The sequence below is a fragment of the Dinoponera quadriceps genome, unplaced genomic scaffold (genome assembly GCF_001313825.1).
Source record: "Dinoponera quadriceps isolate SergipeBrazil2010 unplaced genomic scaffold, ASM131382v1 scaffold8292, whole genome shotgun sequence".
Lineage (NCBI taxonomy): Eukaryota > Metazoa > Arthropoda > Insecta > Hymenoptera > Formicidae > Dinoponera > Dinoponera quadriceps.
The window spans coordinates 68,092-94,729 of NW_014562263.1; the positions used below are offsets into that span (position 1 = coordinate 68,092).

The 26,638-nt window shown below is 47.9% G+C and overlaps 1 protein-coding gene across 3 annotated transcripts in view; it reads right to left on the minus strand.

Moving 5' to 3' along the window:
• LOC106751087 (mothers against decapentaplegic homolog 6) overlaps positions 1-24,404 on the minus strand; it is a 71,242-nt gene extending 46,838 nt beyond the window's left edge. For 2 of the 3 annotated variants that reach the window (XM_014631866.1, XM_014631864.1), the window contains exons 1-5: positions 24,099-24,404; positions 23,654-23,836; positions 13,967-14,119; positions 10,629-10,679; positions 4,910-8,326 (exon numbers count right to left, since the gene is read on the minus strand). In XM_014631866.1, coding sequence (XP_014487352.1) covers positions 4,910-5,885 — 976 coding nt within the window. In that variant the 5' untranslated portion in view covers positions 5,886-8,326; positions 10,629-10,679; positions 13,967-14,119; positions 23,654-23,836; positions 24,099-24,404. The remainder of the gene's footprint in view (positions 1-4,909; positions 8,327-10,628; positions 10,680-13,966; positions 14,120-23,653; positions 23,837-24,098) is intronic. The other variant, XM_014631865.1, reaches the window with a different exon arrangement.
• Positions 24,405-26,638: the final 2,234 nt, after the last annotated feature.

The window sequence follows — 26,638 nt, forward strand, 5'->3', positions numbered from 1 at the left end:
CGGTGCGCCGCTGCCCTTCCTAACCGCACATGCTCGGCGCCCCGTCCTCAGTCTGCCACCCGCTCCCTCTTGCCGCCGCTAAGCTCGCTTCGCTCTTTCTCCGTTCGTTCGTTCTTTCTCTCTTTACCTCTCGTCGCCGTCGTTGCCGCCGGTCGACCAACCCTTCCCACTCTCACGTCACCGTCTTTCCGCCAACCGCTACTGACTCGCCCAATATAAGTTTTATTTTTAGATTCATTTCCTTCTCTGGCTATAACTTTGATTGCACGGTTATTGGTCAGCGCTTCTTTCTTTCTCTCTATTCTCTTTCTCCCTCGGTTTTGCTCCCGTGCTCCTTTTTCTCGTCCCTTATTTCCAACATACGTCGCATTATTCTCCGAGTTTTCTCCGAGACTCTCTTTCTTTCTCGACGCTGAGAGCTCGACCTTTTCCTTTCTTCGGGACGCGGTCGGGATGTCTCCGAATTTTACGTACTCTCTCTATCGCTTTTTCCCCAAATGCCTCGGCTTTTTCGTTAAACTCGCGATACGCGAGCGAGCGCGCAATGTTATTAGGTGTGGAAACCTCAGCATCGGAATTCGAGCTATCTTTCATTATTTCGCTCTCTTTCACAAACGCTCGCTGTTAAACGCGCCTGTCCGTCCTCAGCGCGCGGCTTTATCTCCCCGCGAGGGCATAAAATTGCATCGCGATCTGTTTTTCCTCCCCCCTTGCAGCGGAGGTGTGTCGCGTCGCGGATTCAGTCGCGCCTGTCTGATACGATTTTCCAGCAATAACGCTCGATGTTATCGATAAATCGCGCGCTGCGGTGCGCTCGACTGTGACGAATCGTGCGTCGTCGCGCGATTAGACGGCGCCGGTGGACGCTCTCTCGCGTGAATGGTCGCGTCAGAGATCGTATTTTTTTCGGCGCGGCGATTAGACGAGAGAAAAGGAAAAGCCTACAATCGCCCGCGCGCGCCTTCGATCTTACCGAATAAATAACGCTCCGAAATAAATCTTCCGAAAAGAAACGGGACTCCTTTCCTTCTCGTACGCGCGTCTCGATATTCATCACTTTCTTTGCTCTCGACCGCGATTTTAGAATTCTATTGCGTTAATAAACATTTGAATTGCGCGCTTGCAGCAGCGTTATCTTGGTGTTTTTTTTTCCATCGAGTCTTGCCATTCGCGAACTCATCGTCGCTCGCGCGCGTTTTCGATTTATCGCGACGTCACCGAGCGACGTAAACTCTCTATAATCCGTCGCAGAAACATCGCCAGCATCCTCGTCGAAGCGCGCGCGCGCGCCGGCGTGTCGACGACGTAATTAGCCGGCATTATTTATCGGCTCAATTAACGAGACTTACGAGAATGGATCTCTTATCCGAGAATTAAATATTTATCCGCACGGCCGCGAGGCGTATCCTCGGCGCCGCCTAATGCTCGTTTATTTCGTACGGGCCAAACTTGCTATCGGCTATTTATTATGCACATCAAGTTTCCTCTGTATTTTTATAATTCATGCCACGAGGCGCGGCGTGCGTGCGTGTGTATGCGTGTCGCCGTCCAGATTCTCGATCTAATGTTTGCACATCGTGTCGAATTAAAATTAATTAAAAGGAGGAACATAAATTTGCCGTATCGAGCCATTTCTGACGTTAAGTCATTCCGAATACTTCAAGACAATTTCGAAACCCGAACTCGCTGGCGTATTCTGACGAGCGCTCAAATCTATCTCGTGCATGTGTCGTTTAAAGAAATAACCGGATTTCCAGCAGTTACATCATTATGTCCGAAATAGAAGTCGATATCTTTCAGATATCTTTGGAAGAATTAAAAATATTAAATAACTAAGCTCTACCAAAATTTTAGTTTTGAAGGTACGGAAAGAATCCGGTTTTTATCCAAATTTCCCGTTGATTTCTTCGGCTTCTGTCTTCTGAAGGGCTGGAAAACACCCGTTTAGAAAAATTTGCGTATATTCAATTAAAACCTATTATATTTACTTATTTCCGTGTGGAAGATAAGAAATCCACGGAAAAATTGGAAGAGAAAAAAAAGGTTTTTTCCGAGTTTTCAAAATTATAATCTGAATAAATATTCTTGTCGCAATCGAATGACAAGTTGCTACGACCGGACGCTTCTCGAAATGATATTCTTCGCTTACGTGCGTTAAAACACCGCGCGCCGGCGATCGAATTCGCTCTCGTCGGACCTCACGGCGGGTTAAACGATCACCGGGGTACGTAAAGGCGCGTTCTGCTGGCGCCTGCTCGCTCGTTCGCTCGCCCGCACTTTGTAGGATGCGCTTTTTCGCGCTCGAAGTTACGTACGCAACGGTGACCGTCGACGAAGAATCCCGACAAGTCTCGGGACTGACCGAAGGACAGTCAATTCCAGAGATGCTCATAAATTTCGAACTCCTCTTAAACCCGACAAAAGAACATTTACGCGAAGCGTAAAATATCAGTCGCACGATACAGTTGCTGGTACATACACGAGAAGAGACACCGTTGAGAAGTTGAAAGTGCCTTTGTGAACAAAAACTTTCGAAAGTCGACGTCGAGATTGTCGCGTTTGCTCGTTAATATTAAAATGGATGTGATGATGTGTGATGGTTATCAGTCGACCGTGACATTCCAAACATTACAAGTTGATGAAGAAACTCGTGGAAATTGTTAACTTTTTTTCACAACGCTTATATTTTGCGATGCACACGCGAACCGTCGTTCACGTGCACATTGAAAATTCTAAACGTTCGGAATCGAATAAAATTCTATCATTCCGTCAAAGCTAATGTCTTTTGAGAGCTTGTATGCAGAATAATAATCGACACACACACACAAGCGTAACACGAGTTAATCGATTAACTCGACGAGTCTCGCGAAATTGCGCGTGTCGCGCTTTTAAATTCAAGGAGCGACATTGGTTTTTCTTTTGCGCAAATAACACGTGTCTCCGTCGCTCGGCGGCTTCTCGACTTTCGCGTTGCTAGGAGATCGTCGATATTGACACTCGACACACCTCGGGACTCCTCGCGAGAATGTATATTGCCTGTCTATATTTCGAACGTAACAAGGTAGAAGACGCCAGCCTAATCCTCGCGTCTATTGGTAATAAATTACCGTTTTACATCAGTCCGAGTCTTTAGGCTCGTTAGCACCGAGAGCGAGACGCGCGGGCAGGTGACGATTAGCGTGCGGTTTACTGCCGTTACAATGCCAGCTGTACACGACGTTAAATTATGCCGGTGTCAACGGCTAGACACACGCCCGACATCGTTAAACAGCACGGTCGCGTCCCCGATTCTTTGTGTATTTTCGGCATATATGTGTTTGATCGTCGAGCGATGCGGCAGCGGTGAAAAAATTCTCTATTCTGAATATCTAGCGCGGAGAAAAGTTATGTATTAGTTTTCCTCTTGACGCCCGGCAACTTATATGTGATTCGGCCAACTTTTCTTGTAGTAATGATAATCATTCTTATTAACGGAGGAAAACCTATTTAACATACAATACAAAATAGTCTCGTGGATGTCGTCTGTGTGGAATATGAGAAAGAGAAATAGCTATTATATATATGAAGGAAAAATAAAAAGAATTGATTGATTTTATCAGTGCATAGAAGAGAGTTAAGAAATCGCACGCATGATGGATTCTTCGAATGCTACAGATGATGACGAAATCAGTAGGATTAGATAATAAATTCGCAGCAACACACAACCGACTTACATTGAAATACGAGTACATTTTGTATAATGTTCTTGTTGGACTACGGAGAAAAGAAGGTACTGCCTAAGAGATCTTGGCGGCACATTAAGCCTTATTGCCTTTCTTAACATATATAGACTATATTATCCAATTAAGATAAAATTATGCTTCGGTAATCGATGATGAGCAAATATCGTCGGCTATCGAAATTACCTCGAGCATAATAAAATGAAAACAATGACGCCACGAATTCGGCCACTTGAGGATAGCGCGAGAACACTATCGATAATTCGATCGCCGGCGAGTTTCGGTGTACACAACATTCGGGATGTATTAGCGCGGATTAGCGTGCGCGCATTACGTAATTCGCAAGTCGGTCCGATATCTTCGGTTCATCTTCGGGCGGTTTATTTCTTGATCAGAGAGTATTACTGTATCTGGAGTCTACCGGCAAACTTACGGGACAAATTCTATGTTGAAGGATAAGTGAAACAGTCTCTTAGTATATAGTCTCTAGTATATAGTCCGCAAAAGCTTGGTTTTCGAGATGTGTCTTTCGGAAGACGACATGATAAAAGAAAATGTGTCCCGATAAGTGGATTAAGGAAGCTAACGCAATACTTTCTCTACCTGTTCTTGAAGATTAATATTTTTCAATTTTTATATTTCTGTAAAAATGACCTAGACGAACTGCTCCAAGAATCCAATATGGTTAGATTCGTTAGAAATAGTGAAGTAATATTCGAACATGTGCGCGCATCTTGACTCCACAGATGTCAATTGTGCATTGATAAGGGAGGCAGGTATTTCGAACAATTTTTATAACGACATCTGTCTAGTTATTCATTTGTGAAGCACGATTTAACGAGTAGAATATATTTGTTAAAACTGCGATCACGGCAACCACGTCTCAGAAACCAATTGTTCGAATACATACATTCACCAAGTTTCTTTACTTATTTCTTAATATAGAATCCTATCCTGTGAGTTTGTCGGTGGAGTTCGTGTACACCGAGGCTCGTATTCTGAACGCGCTAACAAGACAAGAGACGCGAACATTCTCGCTTGTCTTTCTAAACACGGCGGTAACCGTGCTCTGTTTGAAACAATCAATGATCACGACAAGTTGACTCGTTAGTAACATCGATGTACGTACGTTCGAACGTACGGGCTCGTGTAAGTGACGGAGATAAATAAAACGGGGGGGATTCACTCACCGGGTTTGCAGAGCCGGCTCCAGTGGTAAGGGTTGCAGCATATATATACGGGGTCTTTAGCGGAATGGCAGATAGGAAGTCTCTTGAGCTCCGAGGAGTGCTCGAGATCCGGCCACCGCCAGATCTGGCAGCAGAGCAGGTGCGGGTCGCTCGGTGCGCTGCTCTCGGCCGCCGACGGTCCTCCTCCTCTCACCGGCACGACGCCGCTGCCGACGGCGCTTCCCGCTTTGCCGCAGTACCTCTCGTCGGCCGACCTCATCGGCGACGTGGACTCCTCGGAGCAGCTCTCCTGCTCGTCCTCGATGGAGGACGAACGGTGATGTCGGGAGCGGTGGTGGCGATAATGACGATAGCGCTGATGATGGAAATGACGGGGATGGTGACGATGCGGCCTGCCGCCGTATTGCTGTTGCTGCTCGTGCTGCTGGTGATCGTACGTCGAGCGGTGATGATCGTCGAGTCCTCGCTGCTGACGTGGCACGAGGATGCACGAGCCGAGATCGGCGCCGTAGCTCTCGACGGCGCTCAACAGCATCTCCAGCTGATTCTCCTTGAGCGTCTTGAGGAGCTCCTTGCACCTCATCAATCTGCTGGGATCCTCGTCGTCATCCTGGCTCGAGTCGCCGCCGCAGCAGCCTTGGTGGAGCCTGCTGGTGGACGACGACGTCGTCGTCGTCGTCGTGGTGGCGGTGGTGGTGGTGATGCGGCCGTATCCCGCGCCCGCTGACAACGCTGCCGCCGCTCCTCCTCGCACCGCGCTCCTCCTGCTCACTCGACCCGCCGTCGCGTTGTTGTTGTTATTATTGTTGTTGTTGCTGCTCGTATCGTAACCGCCGGCAACGCCGCTCGTGTTGCTAGTGCGATGAATACGTGACGAGTCCTCTTGAGCTTCACACTCGGTTTCATGCTCCCCACGGACCTTGGCCTTTAGCAGACGTTTAGTGAGCACCGTCCGTTTGCTCCAGAACATGAACATGAAACAAGATTTGCGGTACGTGCATTTGGTGGCCAGTCCTTTTCAACGTTGCCGCCTAGGAAAACAAAAGGAGGAGGACCGGACGGGGGGGGAGGGGGGCCAGACCACACGCGGTCGGCCGGGCGATCCCGCCGACGTTTCGGGGCCCACAAGCGCTGGCCACCTTCTCCCTCTTCGAGCACCCTCCGCTGGATATATCTCTCTCTCTTACTTTCCTCCTGTGCGTTCGCCTTCTTCTTCCGCTTCTCACCAAACACGAAGTACGCACCGTCGAACACTTTTTCCCGCGAGGACACACGCGAAAACCGGGGGATCACAGACGGCGCAGCACGTACCACTCACACACATATACGTCTCTCTCACGCACACACACATACACACAGTCGCGTGTGTATTTATTTATGCCCGCGCGTATCTCGCGCGCACTTTGGATCACGGTCCCGAAATAGTGTGACAGTCCACCGCGGCGCAGCAGAGAGCTCCGTTCCCTCGCGGATCCTCTCCTCTCTCTCCCTTCTTCCCCTTTCTCCGGCCTGCTGCTCCGCCCGGCCGGCGGTAGTTACGGGCCGATGTGCGCGTCTCGCAGCCGGGAATATTTCCGACTTCCAACGAGACCGGCGACGACGATGGGAAGAAGAAGAACGAGCGTCGGTCCGGTTCTGTTCGTCGAGTGAGTACCTCGATCGCGTAAACGTGCTCTGGTCCAACACCGCCACCGTTACCGGCAGACCTTGAACTCTCATTTACGTGAGCTCTCGGCTGGCCAATTGTTGACTGTTGTGTTCTTCCTGCTTTCGGAACAGGGTCTCCTCTCGTCGAGATCCGTCGACCAATCTCCGACGCGAGAGCTCTTCCGAGAATGTTTTCCCGACCTGCCTTTCCTCAAGTGTTCTTCGAACCTCCCTCGCACGACGGATTCTAGTCCCTCTCGTTAGTTCCGCTTTATCGTGGCCGACACGGTACGACGAAAACAATCCGCAGGACGTCCGTGAGCGACTGTCGGCATCGCGCCGACAGCGACTCGCAGACGCCAGTCGTCGACGCGCGTCGTCGGCGGCCGCGGCGCGCGGACGTACAAGCGCGCACACCACGCGCGCGAATCGCCGCGAGCGAGCGAAGGAACGGATCGCGCACACACGGTGCAACGGTCACCGTCGAGGTTACTGACGGCCGCGCACTGCTACTGCTGTATCGTCGTACGCTTCTTCTTATCCGTCGCACGTACGGGAGAGAGAAAGAAGATGAGGGGAGGGGGCAGTGGAGGGGGGAGGGTAGACACGAATCGGTCGGCGCACGCACGACACCCGGCCTTTACTTTCCTCGACCGTCGCGGTATCGAGGGCGACGCGCGGTGCCTTAACCTCGCGACCCGACACCAACACACACACGTGAGACGATGTGCGCGAATTCGTTGGGTGTGTGTATACACACACCGGCGACGTCGCGCCGCGAAAATCTCCCCGCGGCGGCGCCGCTGATCCTCTTCAGGAGCTCGCGACTCTCGTCAGCTGCTGCGATGACGACGGCGTTGCCGTGGTGTAGTAGCCCGACCTCGCTCGCGACAGAACGCGATAACGTCGTTCCCGGTGATCTCGCGCCGTCGCCAATGCCGGCGACGCGCCGGCACCGCGTAGCGACGATGACGACGAGCACGACGACGATCGCCACCGCCGCCGCGACGACACTCTTCCAACAACCTCGGACTCACGATCGTCGCTCCGTTGATCACTCCCCGTCATCCGTGCGCGCGTATCACCGAGTGACATTTTCCGCTCGCATCGTCCGTCCTTCTTTCCCTTCTTCTGTCTCTTCTATCCACCACACCGTCCCTTCTCTTTCACCGTGACGACGCGCCGCGATCCATCGCCGGCCGCTACTACCGCTCGCGAAAACTCGTTCGTCGCGCGAACCACCCGACCGAACGCGAGGACGCGCACTGTCACATTCTTGAAATCGCTCGGTCGCGCTGGAGATGCAACGGGAGAACGGGGAAAGGTGTATACGACGGACAGATAGTGGGAGAGACCGGCGCACCGGATCGGATGCGTAACTCGTACGTACGCGCGAGAGAGAGAGGCACTTCGCGGACGATGACGAAAACGAGATCGTCGCGTAACGATGTTACTGCGCGTTTCTTTTCTCGATCTACGCAGCGCGGTCTCGTCACCCTCTTCTTCGCCTCCTTCTCGCAATATCGTTCGCGCGAACTGACCGACGTTCGTCGCGGGACGAACTGTTGCGCGCGACTGACCACGGCGCACGACTCCGACTCGGCTATGCTCGGCAACGCGACTGGCACGCACGAGGTCTCTCCGTATGAGAGCGTGCTCACCGATTTCCACCACCGCCGTCGTCCTCCTCCTCCTCACCCGCGCCGTCCGCTTCTTCTCCCCCTCACGGCTCGTCCCGTCTCGGCGCGCCGATACACCGACCGCAGCATACTAAACACACAAAGTAGATTGTCAAACATGGCCGCGCCAGCAGCGGAGGCGCCACAGTCGGCGAGTAGCGCGGCTCGTTTTATCGCGCGCGCGTCCACGGCGCCGGCCGAGTCGAAAAAGCCAGCCGTCGCCTGACTCGAATTCGAGTCGAAATTCTGGCCGCGCTAGCGGAATGTATAACGACTCCCGCGAGCGGGATTTAAATGTACCGTTACGACCTTTCGCGTCAATTATCGCGCGGGGCCCCGATGCGATGAATGGAATATTGTTTTTGCGTACGATAAGGACGACTCGCATCAATCTCTCTGATTAACTCTTCGACCAGCGCGCTTCTGAAAAAACGCTCGCACCGGGCGAACAGGGTCATATTGATCCTGTGCGATTGTCTGAATCTCGAAAACTGTGGAAAAAGATTTTTGCCGCGGAAGCACCAAGTATTGATGTTGGCGACTTTTTTTACGGCCCGACTTCTAAAAATCCTCAACACGCCCTATTTCTCAAATTTCTATTTTGGCTATTACTATTTTCTAAAATACAGATCATTTTTAGACGCAATTGTTGAAAAATCCTTTACACGATACATTTTGATAATTGTCACCAAATTCAGCGTGGAAATCAGCACGACAGTCAACATGTTAATCTGAGTTTAATGCGAGGAAGTCACCCTGTGCGTCCCTAAAAATCAACGTCGGCGATTCTCACAGGGACTTCTGAGCCTCGCTTAATGTTAAAATATTGTTATTCCGAGATATATAGCTGAATCATGCACACGTTTCTACCAATTTGTGTCTGTACGAGAAAAATGGGAACCATCGAGGATAATACATATAGATATGTGTTACTCGATATCGCGAGAAAGATGATAAGGGCGAGTGGGTTCGATGATAGCGAAGGTTCGGACACGATAATAACGAAGGTAGAGGATGCAGATAGCGTCAAAGGTGGAAGGGAACGGTCGTCCGCCGAAGCAGACTGACGCCAACCATCGTCTCGACGTCTCAGCGCAAGTCGCCGGGTTACGTCCCGTCTCGGAGGAGGTCAACATTCCAGGACGAATTTCAGTCACGATATCTTCCGTACCGACCCATCCCATCGGTCCCACCGTCGACAAAGAAACGCCGGCGAAGGACAAACGGACGCCACTATCGGATGACAAAGGAAATGACAAGGAGACAGTGCGGCGCGACGAATCGCCGGGAGCGTGCGTCGCGTTGTTTTTCGAGTTGTACAACAATACGATGTGGACTGGCTGGCGCGTGACCGCCGATATTTACCGTCATTAGCTTATTACAATATTAACTTCAGACCTTTTTACCAATCCGCTATCAAATCGCACAAAAATAGTACCGTCTGACGTCTCGCAGATGCATCGTAAACACCGCACAGTAAACAATTTTGCTTTAAAAACGGTCCACTGACATTTTTGCGTTAATGACACTTAACATGGGAAATATGTAAAGTATGTAAAAGTACATAAATATAATGTTAAATTTACAATAGATACCCTTCCGTTCAATAGATATCTTTCAAAGATTCGTGTTTCAACTGAAAAAAAAAAGGTAAAATAGGAAGTTAAGTGTTAATACCTTCCGGGGTTGGTAGGTCACTTTCGGAGTCCACAAGAATTGTTTGTATAGACATCATCGTTTGTAGACTATGATGGAAAATTTAAAAACATGTAAGAAATGATGTTTTATGACAACAACTTATTCTTATGGCTTACCAACTCAGGAAGCTGTTTATGCTTGACGTCTTTTTTACCCGTTTTTTTTTCAGTTAAAACACGGTTCGTGTATGTTTCGACTCGGGAGGACTCTGAATTTGTCCACGATTTTGGTGAAAATGAAAATCTCGTGTTCGAATGATCGGGAGTGCCGGAAGTGAGTGTGATGACGAAAGAAGCGTCGAAAGCGGATATCGCGTGAAACGAGCTGTTGGGAGTGCCGAGCAAAGTATTGCGCGATCGTCATGGAGGTTAGATCACGTTTCCTGCTTTTTATATTTTGGACTCGCTAAAGACTCATCTACAAATGATTGTTATTGGATGTATCAAAGGTGAGTCTCCTGCGTTCATCATAGCTGAACATCATCAAAAAATGGTATAAGTGAATATCTCGCGAAACGGGCAGTCCCCATCGAAGGTCGAGAGTACTGACGTTTTGAGAGTTGCAACTGTCGTGTACACCAGATCAATCTAGTAGCGCATTGCGACGTGGAAAATAATTGGAATAATAAGGAGACATCGCTTCGCATGTATCAGCTTCCTATCTGTTGAAATGACACAAATATATCAGTTACTCACGAAGTTTGTCAATATCCTGGTCACTCGCACTTGTCAATGTAGACGTCCAGTCTGCAACAGAAATTGATCGCGTGCTCGTTTCTTTGATGATAGTAACATTAATATTTTGTTACGGAAAACGTATTAAAACATTTGTTATTATATACTACCGCGGAAAATTGTTATAAAATCGGCTGGAGCGGGTAGATTGAATTTATGACTTCCATCCGAGCGTCAGACTCGGAAAAATGTCCGCCTCGTCTTTATCTTCGGAGCTCGGTACAGATAATATTGTATTGTCCTGAGAGATAATATTGCATTGTTCGGAGAATCGCTCTCGAGGAGGGATCATCTGTACTGCGACGTACATCGATGTCATTGCAACGCATCGCTCGCGATATCATGATCACGCAACGATAAATAATTATTGTAACGCGAACTCATCGTCAAGGGGGGAGTTTCGATGTCGGACCGGAAGTAACGGCGCGTCACCTGCTCGTCGACCTACTCGCGAAAACTCGCTGGATGAATGTGCGCGCTGATGTCACCGCGACCGAGCTGACGAGGGACTTTCGAGACCAAGGTCGAGCGAAAATTCACGAGATTTAATTTTCGGAGGTGACGACAACCGGCCGGCCGAGCGTTGAACTTGGAAAAATGTCTGTCCGGCAGGTGCGCGCGTTCTGCCCATTCGGCCGTTGACTTCGCACCGCAGAGCACTGTATCGGCGCATCGGCCCAGCCGCTTGTAATATCGCGGCCGAATAATTAAACAATAAAAATGTGCAATTTATGTTGGCCGAAAGAGAAGCGCGCGTTCAATTTGGATCGTAACGGCGTCGGCCGACACTAGAGCAGGGCGGAACAGGTATACACAGGCCGGTGAGTGGTGGTAATGGTAGTCGGGCGAAACGCTAAAAAAGGATCGCGAATGGCATACCAGTGTGCAGAGCCGCAAGGATCGTCGCTCGTAAATTTTCTAATTTTAGAAACCCGTTTCGCGATCCCGCGGACGAAATTTTGTAATAGGCTGCATATAGCCTCGCCCGGTCTCGTCCGCCCGGCGACAACGACTTTATAGTTGCGGGAGCCTGTAATTTCGTATTTCTTTAATCGAAACGCCGTCGTAACATAGCGTAACACGCGATTGCCCCAAGTGTCATCGTCGTGCATCCCCCGTATTCCTCCGATCGCGTCGAAATTCCACGAAGATCGAGTCATTCGGCATCGATCAAATTTTCATGTCAAGCGCGCGCTACGCGACACTGGCGCGGAAGGTTATTCGGTCGGAAATAACGAGACGGAAAGTGCGGTTTGCGCAATGAGAAAAATAATAGGAACGAAGCCGCGCGGTTTATACGACGCGTGTACCGGCTCGATATCTCGTTCCACAATCGCCTGCCTTAAAATAGTGAGTGACGTTAGATATTTATGCAGCGCATTATTCGCGCGCGACTTGTCGCTGCGAGCGAGACACGCATAGTTTTTAACCGCGAAGAAGACCGCGGCTGGACTGTCGGGCGAGTGTCGACGCGAGACCGCTTTATGAACTTGAGAAACGCTAAGCAGCGTGATGAACCTCCAGACACGCACGAGTAATCGAGCTCTTCGAATATCCGACGATCGATCCGGCTCTTTTCGAGCCGAGCTGAGCGAAATTGTTCTCCAATTGTTTTCCAAATATACGAAGATCGCACGGTTGCAAGATTACTTTGCCGAATCTATCAATTATTTTGCTGTAAGAATAAATCAATTAGTAGATGTATGAAATCAATTAGTAGATGTATGAAAAATATAAGTTTTATGTCTCAACGGCGAATTAACGTTTCTCAAGGATAACTTAACGGAATATTTTCTATCCTGGCAACTGTTTCTGCTCTAATTATTAGGTTGGTGCGTATGAAATGTCGCATTCTCTTTACATGCGGACGTTTTCCTCCCTGTTTTCGTTATACTTTTGTATTTGGCATAACCTCATTCATACTCGTATTGTCCATTGCCAGAGACTCATTTCAACAAAATAGGTTTTCTCGAAGGTCTTCCCTTTTTTATTTCTTTTGAGTTTATTACCGATATGAATTCTGCCGACATTCGCGTCATTTTCTTATATGAGTACAAACTTGGTAATAGTGCTGCAAAAGCTGCACGCAACATAAACCAAGCGTTTGGGGAGAATACGGTTAACAATCGGAAAGTGCAGCGTTGGTTCGAAAAATTTCGGACTGGCGATTTTTCACTGCAAAATGAGCCGCGCGGAAGACCCAAAACGTCTGTGAATAATGATGACCTGAAGGCTCTAGTGGAAGCGGATCCAGCCGTATCCACGAGGGAACTTGCTATCAGGATGAAAGTTGACCATACAACGATATTGAGACACCAAATTGTACTCCCATCGCTTGTGAATCGGCATGGCCCGCTACTGCTCCATGACAACGCTCGGCCGCACACATCGCACAAAACAATTGCGAAACTGAACGAACTGGAATATGAAGTTTTGCAGCATCCACCATATTCACCGGATCTCTCGCCGACCGATTTTCATTTTTTCAAGCATTTAGAGCTGTTTTTAAGAGGCAAACACCATGAAAATGAAGACAGTCTAAAAAACTCGATATCAGAGTTTATTAATTCTAAAGACCAAAATTTTTTTAAGACAGGCATCTACGCTTTAAAATCTCGTTGGGAGAAGTGTATTGAAGCGAATGGAGCATACTTTGATTGAATAAACAGCTTTTGAAGAAAGATATACAGTTTTATACAATCACTTAAGAATCCGACATTTCATATGCACCAACCTAATACGAATAATTCGTTAGTTTGCAACAAATATACGGTAGCAGCTATGGTTTCGCTACGATAGCAAGAGTATTTTTCTCCGTGTGACTACATTATATGTCAAAGTTAAACCTGACTTTCTCCATAATTTTCGTCGTACATTTTTTTCAATTACTGTTTACTACAGAATGTAGTATTTTTGTGATATTTTAACATACAATATCGCCTAACATGTATCGAAAATATGTGCAAAAATATGTCACACAGAAATAAGACAATCTATTTATTTGCCCTGAATTTCTGCACAGCGCGGTGGAGCGAATCGCGCAAAATAGTCTGAGACAAATCACAGATTTCGCCAGGGTCCGACGCGAGTGTCTCTCTTCTCGCGGCCGGGTCGCGACGGGTCGCGACGAGGGTCTAGACGCGTTATTTCACCGTCGGAGTCCGCTGCCGAAATGATATAGAATTTAGGAAGTTATTTAGTTATGTACGTCTGGCGTCCCGTGCTCTGGCTAGTAATCAGACGCCTGGCCTCCGCGAACGCTGTCCGTCCGTCTCCCTCCGACTCCTTTCCGCCCTTACCTTCCCTTCCCGCGCTCCTCGTCCCACACTCTCGCTCCTCGCTCGCCCCCTCTCGCTCGTCCGGCCGGTAAAGCTCGCGGTAAATTCTTCAGGGCCGTCCGCGTTCCCGGTGCCTCGATGTCTCGGTCCAATTAAATGTCGATCAAGGCGGCCCTAGCCCAAGGTATACGGACGTTCCGAACAAAAAGATCTCGTTTAGTCCGCACGCTAAGAAACAGAGGGAGGAAGAGAGAGAGAGAGAGGAGGGGAGGAAGCAGGATGAGGTGGAGAGTGTTCGTTTGTCCGTATATCCGCGACGAGACGCACGAATTATTCTCGCTCGGGGATACAAAGCGCCTTTCAGCGTTTCCTTTGACGAATACAGATTTCGCAGTGAGAAAAGGCAAGAGAGACGAGTGAAGCTTCTTCGGCCGCGACAACTTCTTTATGCGTCGTAAATATAATTCTTGCGGGGATAATCGTGTAATTATTTTCTCCCGAAGCATATCCTCGTGGCGCAAAATTAGATTAGGAATTGATCGCGATCATCCGTGTATTGCTAAATAGGCGAACAAAGGATAAAATAAAATAAAATCTGCAACTCTCCGAGGAGAATTCAAATTTGCCTTTAATGATCATTCAATTAATACTCAAAGATGTGCTAATCTAACTTTTTACCGTGGTTATTAATTAATAATTATTTAGCAAGTCAGTAGCAACTGTTTGAACGAGCCTCCGTGATATTCACGTCACGACGAGCGAACTACGCGAAACGGTGTAGGATCGCGCGATCGTACTTTTATTTTGTTCTATTTCTAAACGTGAAAATTACTCGCATGCCCGCCACCACTCCGCGGGAGCGTGGCGCCATTCTTGACATATCGCAACCGATGGCACCGGGGAATGCTCGATCGTTGCGCTACGCGACGGAATATAGAAACGCCGACGTTCCATCGATATCTTCAAAAATATCATCGTCAGAAAAAACTTGTGAAATTTTTCAGAGCTAATAACACACATCCTTAAATGACCGTCATTATGATATTATTATTATATTATTATTATATATATTACGATAATATAACTATATTGATTAATTAATATAATGAATTATAATTCTATTATAATGTCATAATGACTAGATTTCTGTAACGAAAACAAATGAGCGAGTTTTTTTCAAACAAACGGGACATAATGACTTCCCGAGAAAAATGATCTAATTGTCTTGCATAGGAGAAACTGCTAGATTCAAGTAAACAATTACTTCAACGGTATTCCAATCCTTAGCAAATATATTTTTACTTGGATCGAGTAATGTTTATTTGACACACAAATGAAAACTTGCTAAGAAACATCGTAGTAATTATTCAGTCGAATCTACCACCTATTTATCGAGCGCCCCCAATTTGATAGATTCCCAATTTTCAGAACGACCTGCCGGGCAAGATCCACTCATTAGCGAATCGCATTACCCGTGTAAATGTCGTGCACACGCGCGCGCGTTCTTAAATTGGACATCGCGCGGCGCACGAGCCGCATGGGGACGACGTCTCGCGGCATAAGCACCGGCGCCCGCTAGAAACAATGCAGCGCGATAGGAATGCCGAGCTCGCGCAAATAGAATGAGACGAGGGTCGTCTCTTCCCGAAAGGTCGCGACGTCACCTTTCGTTTTGACGACATCCTCGGTCGCGCGACGTCGCTCGTCGTGTCGCTCGCGCGACTCTTTCGTGTCGCGGAGGAAGATTATTAATGAAACAGCCTAACGCCAATTACCACTGGTAAAACGACGCTCGCCCTCCGTTCGGCTCTGATATTAACACGCGTGCTCGTTTTGCCGTCGCGGCCGTTTGCAATTCCGCGCATCGGCGGCTGATCGATCGCGATTCACGGACCCGGACGAGAAGAAGTCGACAATGGCGCGCGTGGGTGGCCGGTGGGACGTCGTGCGATGAATAAATAATAATTGAAATTTCAGCGCCGACGCCGTGACTAATTGGCGAGTCGTAAATGCGCGCGCGAAAAGCGAGAAAAATACGCGCGTGGAAGAGGAGATCTTTCCGAGACTTTCCGAGAATACACACTCGCTCGACGCTGCCGGCGCCGCGCGCGCGACAAGGCAGAGAGGTATGATTGACGACGCGTTGACGTTGTCACGCCGCGCACAAACGAGGGAGCGGCCGCCTCTCTCGCATGGAAAACATTTTCAGTCTCGCGGCATTTTTGCGCCGTTAGCCGCGCCGCGAGATTACAAACATGGAAAGTGGGTATATTGCAAGTCCTACTCATTCTCTCTCTCTTTCTCTCTCGTGCGTTATTATAATTATCCTCGAGTATCGCGCCGCCGAGTTCTGCAACTCCTATTGAAAATAAAAAGGAAAAAATGGAAAAGAAGCGACACATTGCCTCGTGTTCCGTAATGCTTCGCGATTAGCACGTTGAATACCGCAGCGGTCACCGGTGGCGACCGACGCTATGATATTGACGCGTCTCATAAATATTGAAAGGAAAAAATAATAATCTCATTAAAATTACAGTACTTCTCGGCGCCAGCAGTATTTTTTTGACTTAACAAAAAATTAGTAGTAACGATATGCATATAAGATTATTATCATTGACTCTATAATGATATTTATTGCAAAAATGCTTCTGACTATAATTATTTCATTACAGAGATAACACACACACACACGTATACACAAAATTTCCTTGGGTTCAATAAAATTTCTTTAATTGAAATAAATCTATTTCTTTGGAATGGAGTAAATAAACAAATGTTTGTCTTAATAAACAGGATTGTTTGGTTTTTCAAATAATAAAAATCTCTCTCTCTCTCTCTCTCTCTACGTCAAATAATATATTTCTTTTGTATTTTCGTCCAAACACTACAATGGTTGTCACGAGTAACAAATTATTTGAAAGATGTTAGAAAAATATTAATGAACTTCTTTGTGTGTAACATTTCATGGTAAATTATATTTATATTAAAAAGCCCCAAATCAAACAAATCCGCAGAAATCTTTTGCTCTGTGTATACGCAATTATAGTTACAAGTACTCTCTTCTCAATGAAAAATTGTATGTATGTAAAATATAATTAGGTGCCATCTGAAATAATTGCTCGTATAGCCAACAGGAAGCCGCTGAAGTGAAAGGCATATAATACCCGAAATTACATTTCTTTAGGGCATCTCCGGTAATTTGATTGTCATTTGAGCTCTGCAGTGCAATTAACGCGGGAATTAACGCGGCAGTCGACATGTTAAGAAACGGGCGCGCGTTAATTTTACTCGGCCGGAGGGGACGGGCGGATATCGAGGCGCTCCGACATGAAGTGTCTCCTGAGACTCTCTATGTAGGAGACCGTCGGCGCCGATGTCAACGCTCCAAATTCCGAGCGAGAGCGATCGTCGTCGTTCTTCGAAGCAGCAACGGCGGCGGCGGCGGTGGCGACGACGACGGGCGGCTGCGAGAGAGCATCCCGCTCACGATTCCGCTATAATTCATCTTCCGCGAAGCGCGGAGACGTTTCGGGCTATTCTTGGGGCAGGCGGAATCTTTTTCAGTAACTCCCCGATGGACCGAGACGACGCGTTGGAACGCGTGTCCTCGGTGGTATGACCAATCATTCGGAGCTTCTAGCTGTTTATCACCGCGCGCGTCGCGTCCGCGTTGCATCGGCGGCCGTGCGTGTGTTTGTTCTGCGTATCTGCGTCTCGAATTCGTCGTGGAAAACTTGGACGAGCCTTTATAGCTATAATAGCGTATTTATTATTACGTGCCCGCCGCTGGTAAACATTTAGACCGGCCGCAAACAAATCTCACGTACATAGGGCGTGACAATCGTTATTACCGCTCGGAATATCTTCGAAATATGAGAGTAAGAGGAAAACTTATCCGACAGAAATTGCATTGATATCGACGCTCACTTCGAACACCTTCACTGAAAGAGATCCCATTAAAATTATAGTCATTTACGGCCTTAACTATATCTTCTGTTGTTTTTAATCTAAAAAAATAGTATATGAGAAAAATAGTATATAGAGAAATAAGTTACTATGTAGACAGCAAAACGATTTGTTGATACGATTTGTTGTACTAATTGCCATTCGCTAAATTATTTTGCTGAATCTACAAATAATTTTGCCGTGAAAACAAATGTAAATATAGCAAATGTAGGAAAACACTAATCTTGTTCTTACAGCAAATTAATGTATTCTAAGGACAAACTCATTCAGCAAAATATATTCTATCCTGGCAACAAGTTCCTGGCTATTTCGGCCCTAATTACGAATAATTCGTTAATTTTGTTCGTTAATAATTAATTACGCCAATTACATTTTATCGCTGTCGCAACGAATATTCAGTAGCAACGATGGTTTCACTAAAAAAATAGTTCTTCTGACTATAATTATTTCATTTACGTGCGATTATAATTGCAAATACGAAACATTTTTTCTCAATGTTTTGTAAATATTTATACACTTTTTTCATCTCTTCATTTAGTCGTTAATGAAATATTTTTATTTTCTGAAGATATTCAGAGTGATAATAGTTCTTGTTTCACTTTGTATATTACATCCTCTAAATTTCTTGCAGCGGAATCTCACTCGAAATGCGAATGGAAATTCACCCAAAGCGACAGTGAAAATATCGACACTCGAAGCCACAAAAGTGAGTGTTTCTCTCGAGAGTGGATCTTTAATCCACATCGGTAAATGTTTCAATCAATTAGAGTGAATGTTTGACGATGAAGTACACGTCAGATTCATTCTTCCACTCTCACGATTCAGAGTGGAGAGAATTCGGTCTATATGAGTGAAAAGTCATTCGGCTTCGAGTGACTCGGCTGTCACTCTACTTCCCGAGTGGAATTTCACTCGCAGAAATTTCGAGAGTATTTCGCGCGAAAAGCATACGTGACGTTGAACGATTCGAGTTTCAGTTCAGCGCATTCTCAACGTTTGCGGGACAAGTGAGGTGTCCGGCGGTACCGACATTACGCAGTCTCTGCAAAATTTCTCTTGCATGTGACAAACAGAGAAAGAGAGAGAGAGAGAGAGAGGAAAGATATGTCCATTGTAAAATCGGCAACGTGAGTCTGAAGGATAACGAACGCGCGACCGTAACGGCGCCTCTCCTTCATTGTTCGCGCTCGCTGTTGAGAACGCGCACCTGTCAGTCAGCCGGACGGGAGGCTTTGTGCCGGTTATGGAAATTCGGCTGGTATTAACGACGTTCGTTTGTAAATGGAAAACCCGGTCGCTAGCTCCGTGGCAGTGTGTCGCGACGCAACGCGACGCGACGCGTTGCACGCTCGACGGACTCGGTGCGTAATCGTCTGCATCGCTGGCGCCATATCCCTACTTAACTCCTCACAGATTTAAATATATTCGATCAACTGGTCGCGCATACTATTAACGATTGTTCCATAAAAACGAGTCGTACGGGCGTGTACACGCGCGGAAAGTCACCGGATAGTAATAGTAATGGTGGTAGTAGTAACAGCAGCAACAGCGGTGATGGTAGTAGTACTAGTAACAGTAGCAGAATTAGTAGTAGTAGTTCCAGTTCTCGCCTCGCCTCCGTATTCGAGATATTTCTGCCGGTGGTTGCCACGAGGAAATACGCGCGTTTAAGTCGCAGCGATAAAGCGTAACTCGAGTTAATCTGAGTCTCGCATTAGAGAGAGAGAGAGAGAGAAACGCGAGATAAAAATATATACGAGACGTCGAAATAAACGAGATTTTCGAATTCTTTGTTAAAAACGCGGATTATCACAACGAATAATAAGGAACAATAACGTTTCCACGCCGACGACTACCGGTGTCGTCCAATTCTGCTCCGAACGACGCCATTCTAGCACGGTTCGTGAACAACCTCCTCCCTAAAGCCGAGCGGATACACGGCCGCCCGATCGTGCCACTCTCTCTCCCCCCCTTTTTTTTCATTCCGGACACGAGGCCGCCAACGGAAGTCTCCACTTTGGCGCGACGCGAAAACCGCTGGCGACCGAGCGGCTGCTCGACGGGAACACCTGCGACGAGCGACGACGCTCGTCAACGGCGTTGCGTCTGTCGGTGGGCGCGAGAGCGTAGCAACGACGGCCCTGCAAAAGCAGCTACGACGACTAGCGAGCGCGCCGGCGACGTGGCGGAGAGGGGAAGGTATGACGGGACAGGTGCGGCTCGTAACTTCCTGGATGATATCGGCCGGTCCGGACGCGCGACCGGCGCTAACGCTGACGCTTACGTTAGCGCTGGCGCCACTCGGATCCGCGCCGTAGGCGCCTGTCCGTCCCGCTGCCTCCCTCCGTGCCCCACTAAGCCCCTCGCGCGATCGTTCCCCTTTTGCCGCTCTCCGCACCGCAGTAGTCCAGCATCCGTCCGTACCTCTTTGGCCCGCGCCGTACCCGCACGAACGGACGCCCCCCCTTCTTGCTCGTCCCTCGGGCCCCCCTCTTGCGGCGAGCACCGTTCGGGCCAAGCATCGCGCGAGAGCGGAGCCGTCGGCGAAAACGACGCTACCTTTATTCACGCGCATCACCGGGACTACGTCGGCGGAACGACATGGGATAAAGCCAGGGTAGATGAGTAGATAAGAGCGTTTATTAACATTCTAAGGTTTACCCTGTAGAAATGCAGATTGCATGCATGCATGAGCGAAAGTTTGAAGACGAACGTAGAGATTGTACAGGGAAGAAATAGGCACGAAAATAAACGTGAGAATGAATATAAATATTGAGACAGAAAGAAAAAAAATAAAATTGTATCAAGATACATCATGATATAATGGAAAAAAGAGACATGGCCGAGGCGAATGAGTAGATACGCGCGTTTATTAATATTCAAAGATGTGCCGTCTAAATGCGTAGGTTACATAGATGAGAAAAATATTTAGATGAACTTAGAGAAATGTGGAGAAAAACATAAATACGGAAATGAGAATAAATATAAATATCGAGAGATAGAAAGAAGAATTAAAGTGAATAGATATAATGGAAGCAAGAGATATGGGAATGAGGGAGAGGGAAAGAACGAGGAGGACAGATGAGAGAGAAACAGAGAAGCGTGCACAGGGCGAGGAGGTGTGCGTGCATACGAAATTACGCTGCGGCGAATCTAATCTTCCAGCCGTTCTCTCTCTCTCCGGCTGCCTCCTCGATCGGCGATTTTCGTGCCGACGAAGCGCGCCACATCGCCACGGTAGGTGTACGGCGGGCGGAAAGGAATAGAGAGAGAGAAAGAGAGGGGGGAGAAGCAGGCAGAATAAAATTGTCGGCTGAAAAATCACGTACAGCTTGTAATTTATTCGTATTCGAACGCGCCGTTGTCGTCGAGTGGGGTCGCGACAAGAGGCACGAAGCGCCAACAACAAACACGCGATATCGAAGACTTAATTTTCGGAGATGACGCATGTGCGAGCCGGGAGCTCGGGCTGGGAAAAACCTCGCGACGGCGAGCGGCCAGAGGTAACGGGCCGTTCCCTGGCAGATAGCTCGTGAAAAAAAAAGGTGTATCGTAGGATACACCCACGTCGAAAGCGTCGTCATCTATCTAAACGTTGAACTCAGGAAAGTTCGACGCAGTGATAACATCGCGCTTCGTCTTCGTCGGGAACAACAATCGGCCGGTAATACGATCGGGAATATTAATGCTGTCTGGTGCGCTTGCATCAGATTTTTTTATACTATTAAAGAAACGTCTCTTCTCACATTTGCACAGTTGGCCGTACGATGCAAAAACTTGATCCTTAACCTTGCAGTTGATATTTTTATATCTATCGCGAATATTTCGTATCTTGATATCTTGTATTGAGAAAACAATTCTTGCCATTTGTTACACGCACATGTATTGCCGTTACTATTTTTCGATGAAAACCGGAAGAAGATACAGCTGAGCCTGAAAAATGACTGTAATTTTAGTGGAGCCTCTTTCAGTGTGCGAAAGAAGAAACTTGGTAATTTCGCGGAAGCTCTGCGAATGCGGTGAGAGATCGAGGTGCCTCATGAGCAGGCCGTGCCGATCGAGCGACATCGCGATCGACGACGAAGTCGGAGTCGGGAAATTCGGAGACTTACTTTTCGGAGTAACGACCGTTCGATCGTTGAACTTGGAAAAGAATTTCGGTGCAGCGCGCGACTGCGACACAAACTACCAAAATGTGTGTTAACTCGCGGCGTGTTCGATTGCTTTCGCTAGATGCGCTGCTATTACGCCGCGATACGCACGTTTAAATTTACACACGCTAAGTCTAAATACGGCGCGTCCATCACAGCGTAGATAATAGGGATAAAATAGATTCTCCCGTGATATTTACGCGTTGCGGCATTACTATATTTACACCTGCCACTCATGCTTTTTCAATTGACGGAAACTATGCGGGGTAACGATTACATCGATCCACCTTCGAGACGCATTCCGCAATCGGTGCCTGACGCAATCGCGCCTTTACGCGCGAAACCGCGCGCTAATCGCGCGATTCGATGATACCCGGCGTCGTTGAGGCGACGTTAATTTATTCGCCGGCTATTACGTAAGAAGGAAGAGAGACGCGACGTTGCCCGGCATAATTATCGCTTCCCAAACGCGGTGAAATATTCATTCCGCTATCACGGAGACCTACGGAGTCCTCGTTTTCGAGCCTGTCCTTCGTCAACCAAACGATGTCGCAATAATCATTTGCGCTCGCTTACGGCGTTCCTTTCTTCCTATTATCGCGTGTGTGTTTCTCGTTTTGTGTTATCTCGGGGGGCAAGGGGGGAAACTATGCTAAACTCGCAGCGATTAATTCACGGGTGCGTGAAAAAAACTCAGTTCCTCCAAACTAAACAGGGACTAGAGGAAAATTCGATGACAATAAAATATCTTTGTTATCGTGAGGACTTTACTATCGGCAGTGTTAACTCTCTAATGGTAAGCTTGTTATCGAATCCGACCCCATGTTCTGTTTTGTTTACTTTTCGTCTAATTAATATACAAAATGGGTGAAAAAAGTAAATAATAATAATAACATGAAACTTTTTTCTGTGTTTATTTATAAATGAAGAAATATAATAAAATTTAGCTTACTTCAAATAATTGCATTAAAATGCTTCGAAAAACGCTTTGATGTCTTGAAAATTTATTTCGCTATTAGAGAGTTAAAACTTGGTTGAGGCAACCGAGAACAATTGACTGAGTCGAAACTTCCTGTACACGGAGAAAAATCATTTTTCCGTCGTAACGAAATAATCATCGCTGCACTGAGAAAAAAACTCCTTACAAATTTATTTGCGGGATATAAAATTTATTTCGCAGAAATAAACTTTATTTCTGCGAAATTTGTTCTTTCAGCAAAATAATTTGTAGATTCAACAAAATAATCCAACGAATGACAATTAGTAAAAAGATCTTAACAAATCGTTTTGCTGTCTATGTAAAAACTGACAGACTTTGTTGCGACAATATAAAATTTGCCATATCAGCAATTTATTTCTCTCCGTGTAGGAATCTTCTCATTTCTACAATCGAGTTTTCGCCTAATCCCCGGGAGCCCCGGAAAACTTCAGTTGCACCACGAAATTGTTTCCTCCGTGTGCCAGGATGACGATGGATACATTTTCATTCTCTCCGTCGGCGCGTATCTCTATATGCTTTTCGGACAGTTTCCGTCCGCGTCTAATGTCCTCGACATTCCCGTAATAACGCTGAACTCACGTTGTCTCTTACCTGTTGCCGACTTCCCGCTATTGGTCGAGATACCGCGCACGTGCCACGCCGGCGTACAAGCCGCCGTCGCCGCTTGCTGATTGCGAGATCTCCGCCGTCGGAGAAGATCCCGCGTAAAATACGCCGCGCTGAACTTTTACTACGCGCTTTCGTTATCCCGCCGATTTAACGAGGCACACATATCTGAAACACATATTGACATTTTTCCCATATTCAGTCGGAATTCACGCGAGGTATCTCGAGTAGCACTAGAAAAAGAAAGACTCGTGGCGATTGAACTCGGCGTGATTGAGAAATAAATAGCAAACCATTTACATTCGATATGTATCCCCGGTATGATAATATCAATTTACTCTACATACACATCCAGTCGTTTATGTATTTTCGGCGATGCAACATGATTTTTAATCGACAAACAGCAATATATCATCACAAGGCTTTGTACCTCGCAATGGCATGAAAATCGCGCGTCAGGCTGAGCGCTCGACTTGAAGTTTGAAAGACCCCGCATGAAGACCCCGGGGTATCGAGAAGGTTTCGCGAGGCAGGCAGGCCAGTCTCAGAATCGCTACTCCGAAATCTCATACGAAGCTTAGACGCGAAAGAGGCCTGAGACGCTACGGTGGATGCGGAAGACGAGTCACAGCCGACGCAACACCCGACACGACTCTCCGGATCGCCGAGCGCCGACTGGCCGCGATGACGAGAGTCGCGCAATATGTAGCGCGTGCTAAAGCGTCCGCGCGGACGACTGGAGCCGTCTCTGCTCACCCCTGCGGCCGTCGTCGTCGTCGTCGTCTGCTCTCGTCTCTAAGGGCGGCCGCTGTGTTGCCGGCGCGCGTAGTGGTGCGACGCGGCGCGAATCCGCGGCGACACGGCGAGCGGCGGCGCGCCAGTAACGTGGCGACGCGGCTCCTGACGCCACTCGCCGCCGGCGGCGGATACGTGCGCGCTCCCCGTCGTCCGATACACACATGCTGCGACCGACGTGGCTTTACGTGCACGTGTGCACGTACACGTGCGCGCACGACGACGGGCACCGTGGTGGCGAGCGGGGGTAGTTCTGGCTGGCGCGCATGCATGGCCAACGAGAACGTTGAGACTGGTACACACACCAGGGTGCTTGACCGAGTCAAGCCAAACGACCGACGACGGCGACGACGACGACTCCGGGCGACTCTTCTTGCTCCCACGGTGGATAAACAATGTCATTTGCAGCGGCGGCGGCGGTCGCGACGACGGCGTCCCTTCGTTGCTCGATATTTCGCGCCCGAGAAGCCGGAAGAGCACTCTCTCTCTCTTTCTCTCCCCCTGCGTAGCGTCGCCGGGAATTAGAGTCGAGGCTGCTATAGCCGCACAGCTTGTGGCTGATTATGTAATCAGCCGGGTTTGCCGTACCGGCAACTCGGCTAGTAGTTCAAAATGAATAATTAATCGGCGTTTTGAAAATATCTCAGTGGGCTGGCTGTGAAAGGTGACGTGACGTCGTTACACTGAAAGGTTACACTGTGTCGTTTCGTTTGTAATATTAATCTAGCTATCTCCACACATAATCTCTTCCGTATTGTCATTTTTGCTACGTTACTTCCCCCGTGTACATAATTATCAGTTGATAATTCATTTCTTATCTCTTGTGTATTTAGTTCGTTTCGACTGAAAAGCGATTTTATCGATCGGACGTTTTTATTAGTCTTTATCAGCGCGTCGCTTAAAATTGCAATCTAATAATTCCCGCACCCTCTTTCATATAAAATTATTTTTTGATGATTGATCTTTCAGTTGACCCATTTCTATGTTAGATGATTTATTTCTTTTCTTATTCTATTTTTTTTTTATATTCAGGCCGTTTCGACTGAAAAGCGATTTTATCGATCGAACATTTTCAGTACTCGTCAGTGCGTCGATTATTCTCTCTCTTCACTCTCCTTGCGATCTATGAATCGCGGTGCGTTGTGATTCGAACGACATTAAAGTGATTCCCGGATTCGATGTGTACTCTCGGTTGTCGGTACTTTACGACGCGCGAATTAAACGGGCGGCCGCGACGCGCGAGCGAGACTTCCTGCGTCTTAATAGCGGGAAGCGAGTAAACACCGGTACCGTTCTCGTTTTCGCCGCGTCGCCCCGCGAGGCTCAGCTCTATTTCCGTCAAATATCTACACTTAAATCTTCCTCTCTCTTCGCGGATTGTGCTGTAGGAGAGGAACGCGGATAACGAAGAGGTGAAACGTGGCGGAAACGATCATTAGCGTTCTCTGACTTTGACGGATCTTTTACGCGCATTCTCACAAAATTCTTCATGTGAAATTCCAACGGTTTAAAAACGCGTGTCTCTTGACGGCGCCATTGGAAATAGGACTTTGAGCTTTACACAACAATCTTAAAAATCAGAAGAAGATACAGTCGAGTTGCCGAAAACGACTGCAATTTTGATGGAATTTCCCTCAGTGCGATCGAATACGAAAAATGACGAAAAAAACGATTGATATCGCGACGTATGTCAACACGTGCGTGCCACATGCTATTAAGTCCGCGTGTCGTCCCAAGCGAAGGATGGAGAGAATCGGCATCGAAGTCCCACTGTGACTTCTGCCCGGGGTCTATGTGCCGTGACCCGAAATTTCCGATCGCGCGACGCTCGAAAACCGCGCGTCTCCGGCGCTCCGGCACCGCCGCTAACGACGACCGTCTCTCTCTCCTCCGGGGGACTCACGTTCGGGACAACAAGTTAGAAAAACGGAATGACGCCGTAGTGTCAGGACATCAATTCTTTCGTAATGACACGGGCGCAGCCAGTCGGTCGGTCGGACGTCCGTTCCACCGTGGCGGTGGGCGGAGGGCAACGGTGATGATCCCGGGTCCGGCTCCGTCGGCTCCGTCCCGTTGTTTATCAAGTTCCCCTTCGCATAACAAGCATCAAAACACTTGGCGCCCCACGCTGGAGCCGTCGTAGTCGTCCTCCGCTTCACCCCCCCCCCCCTCCCC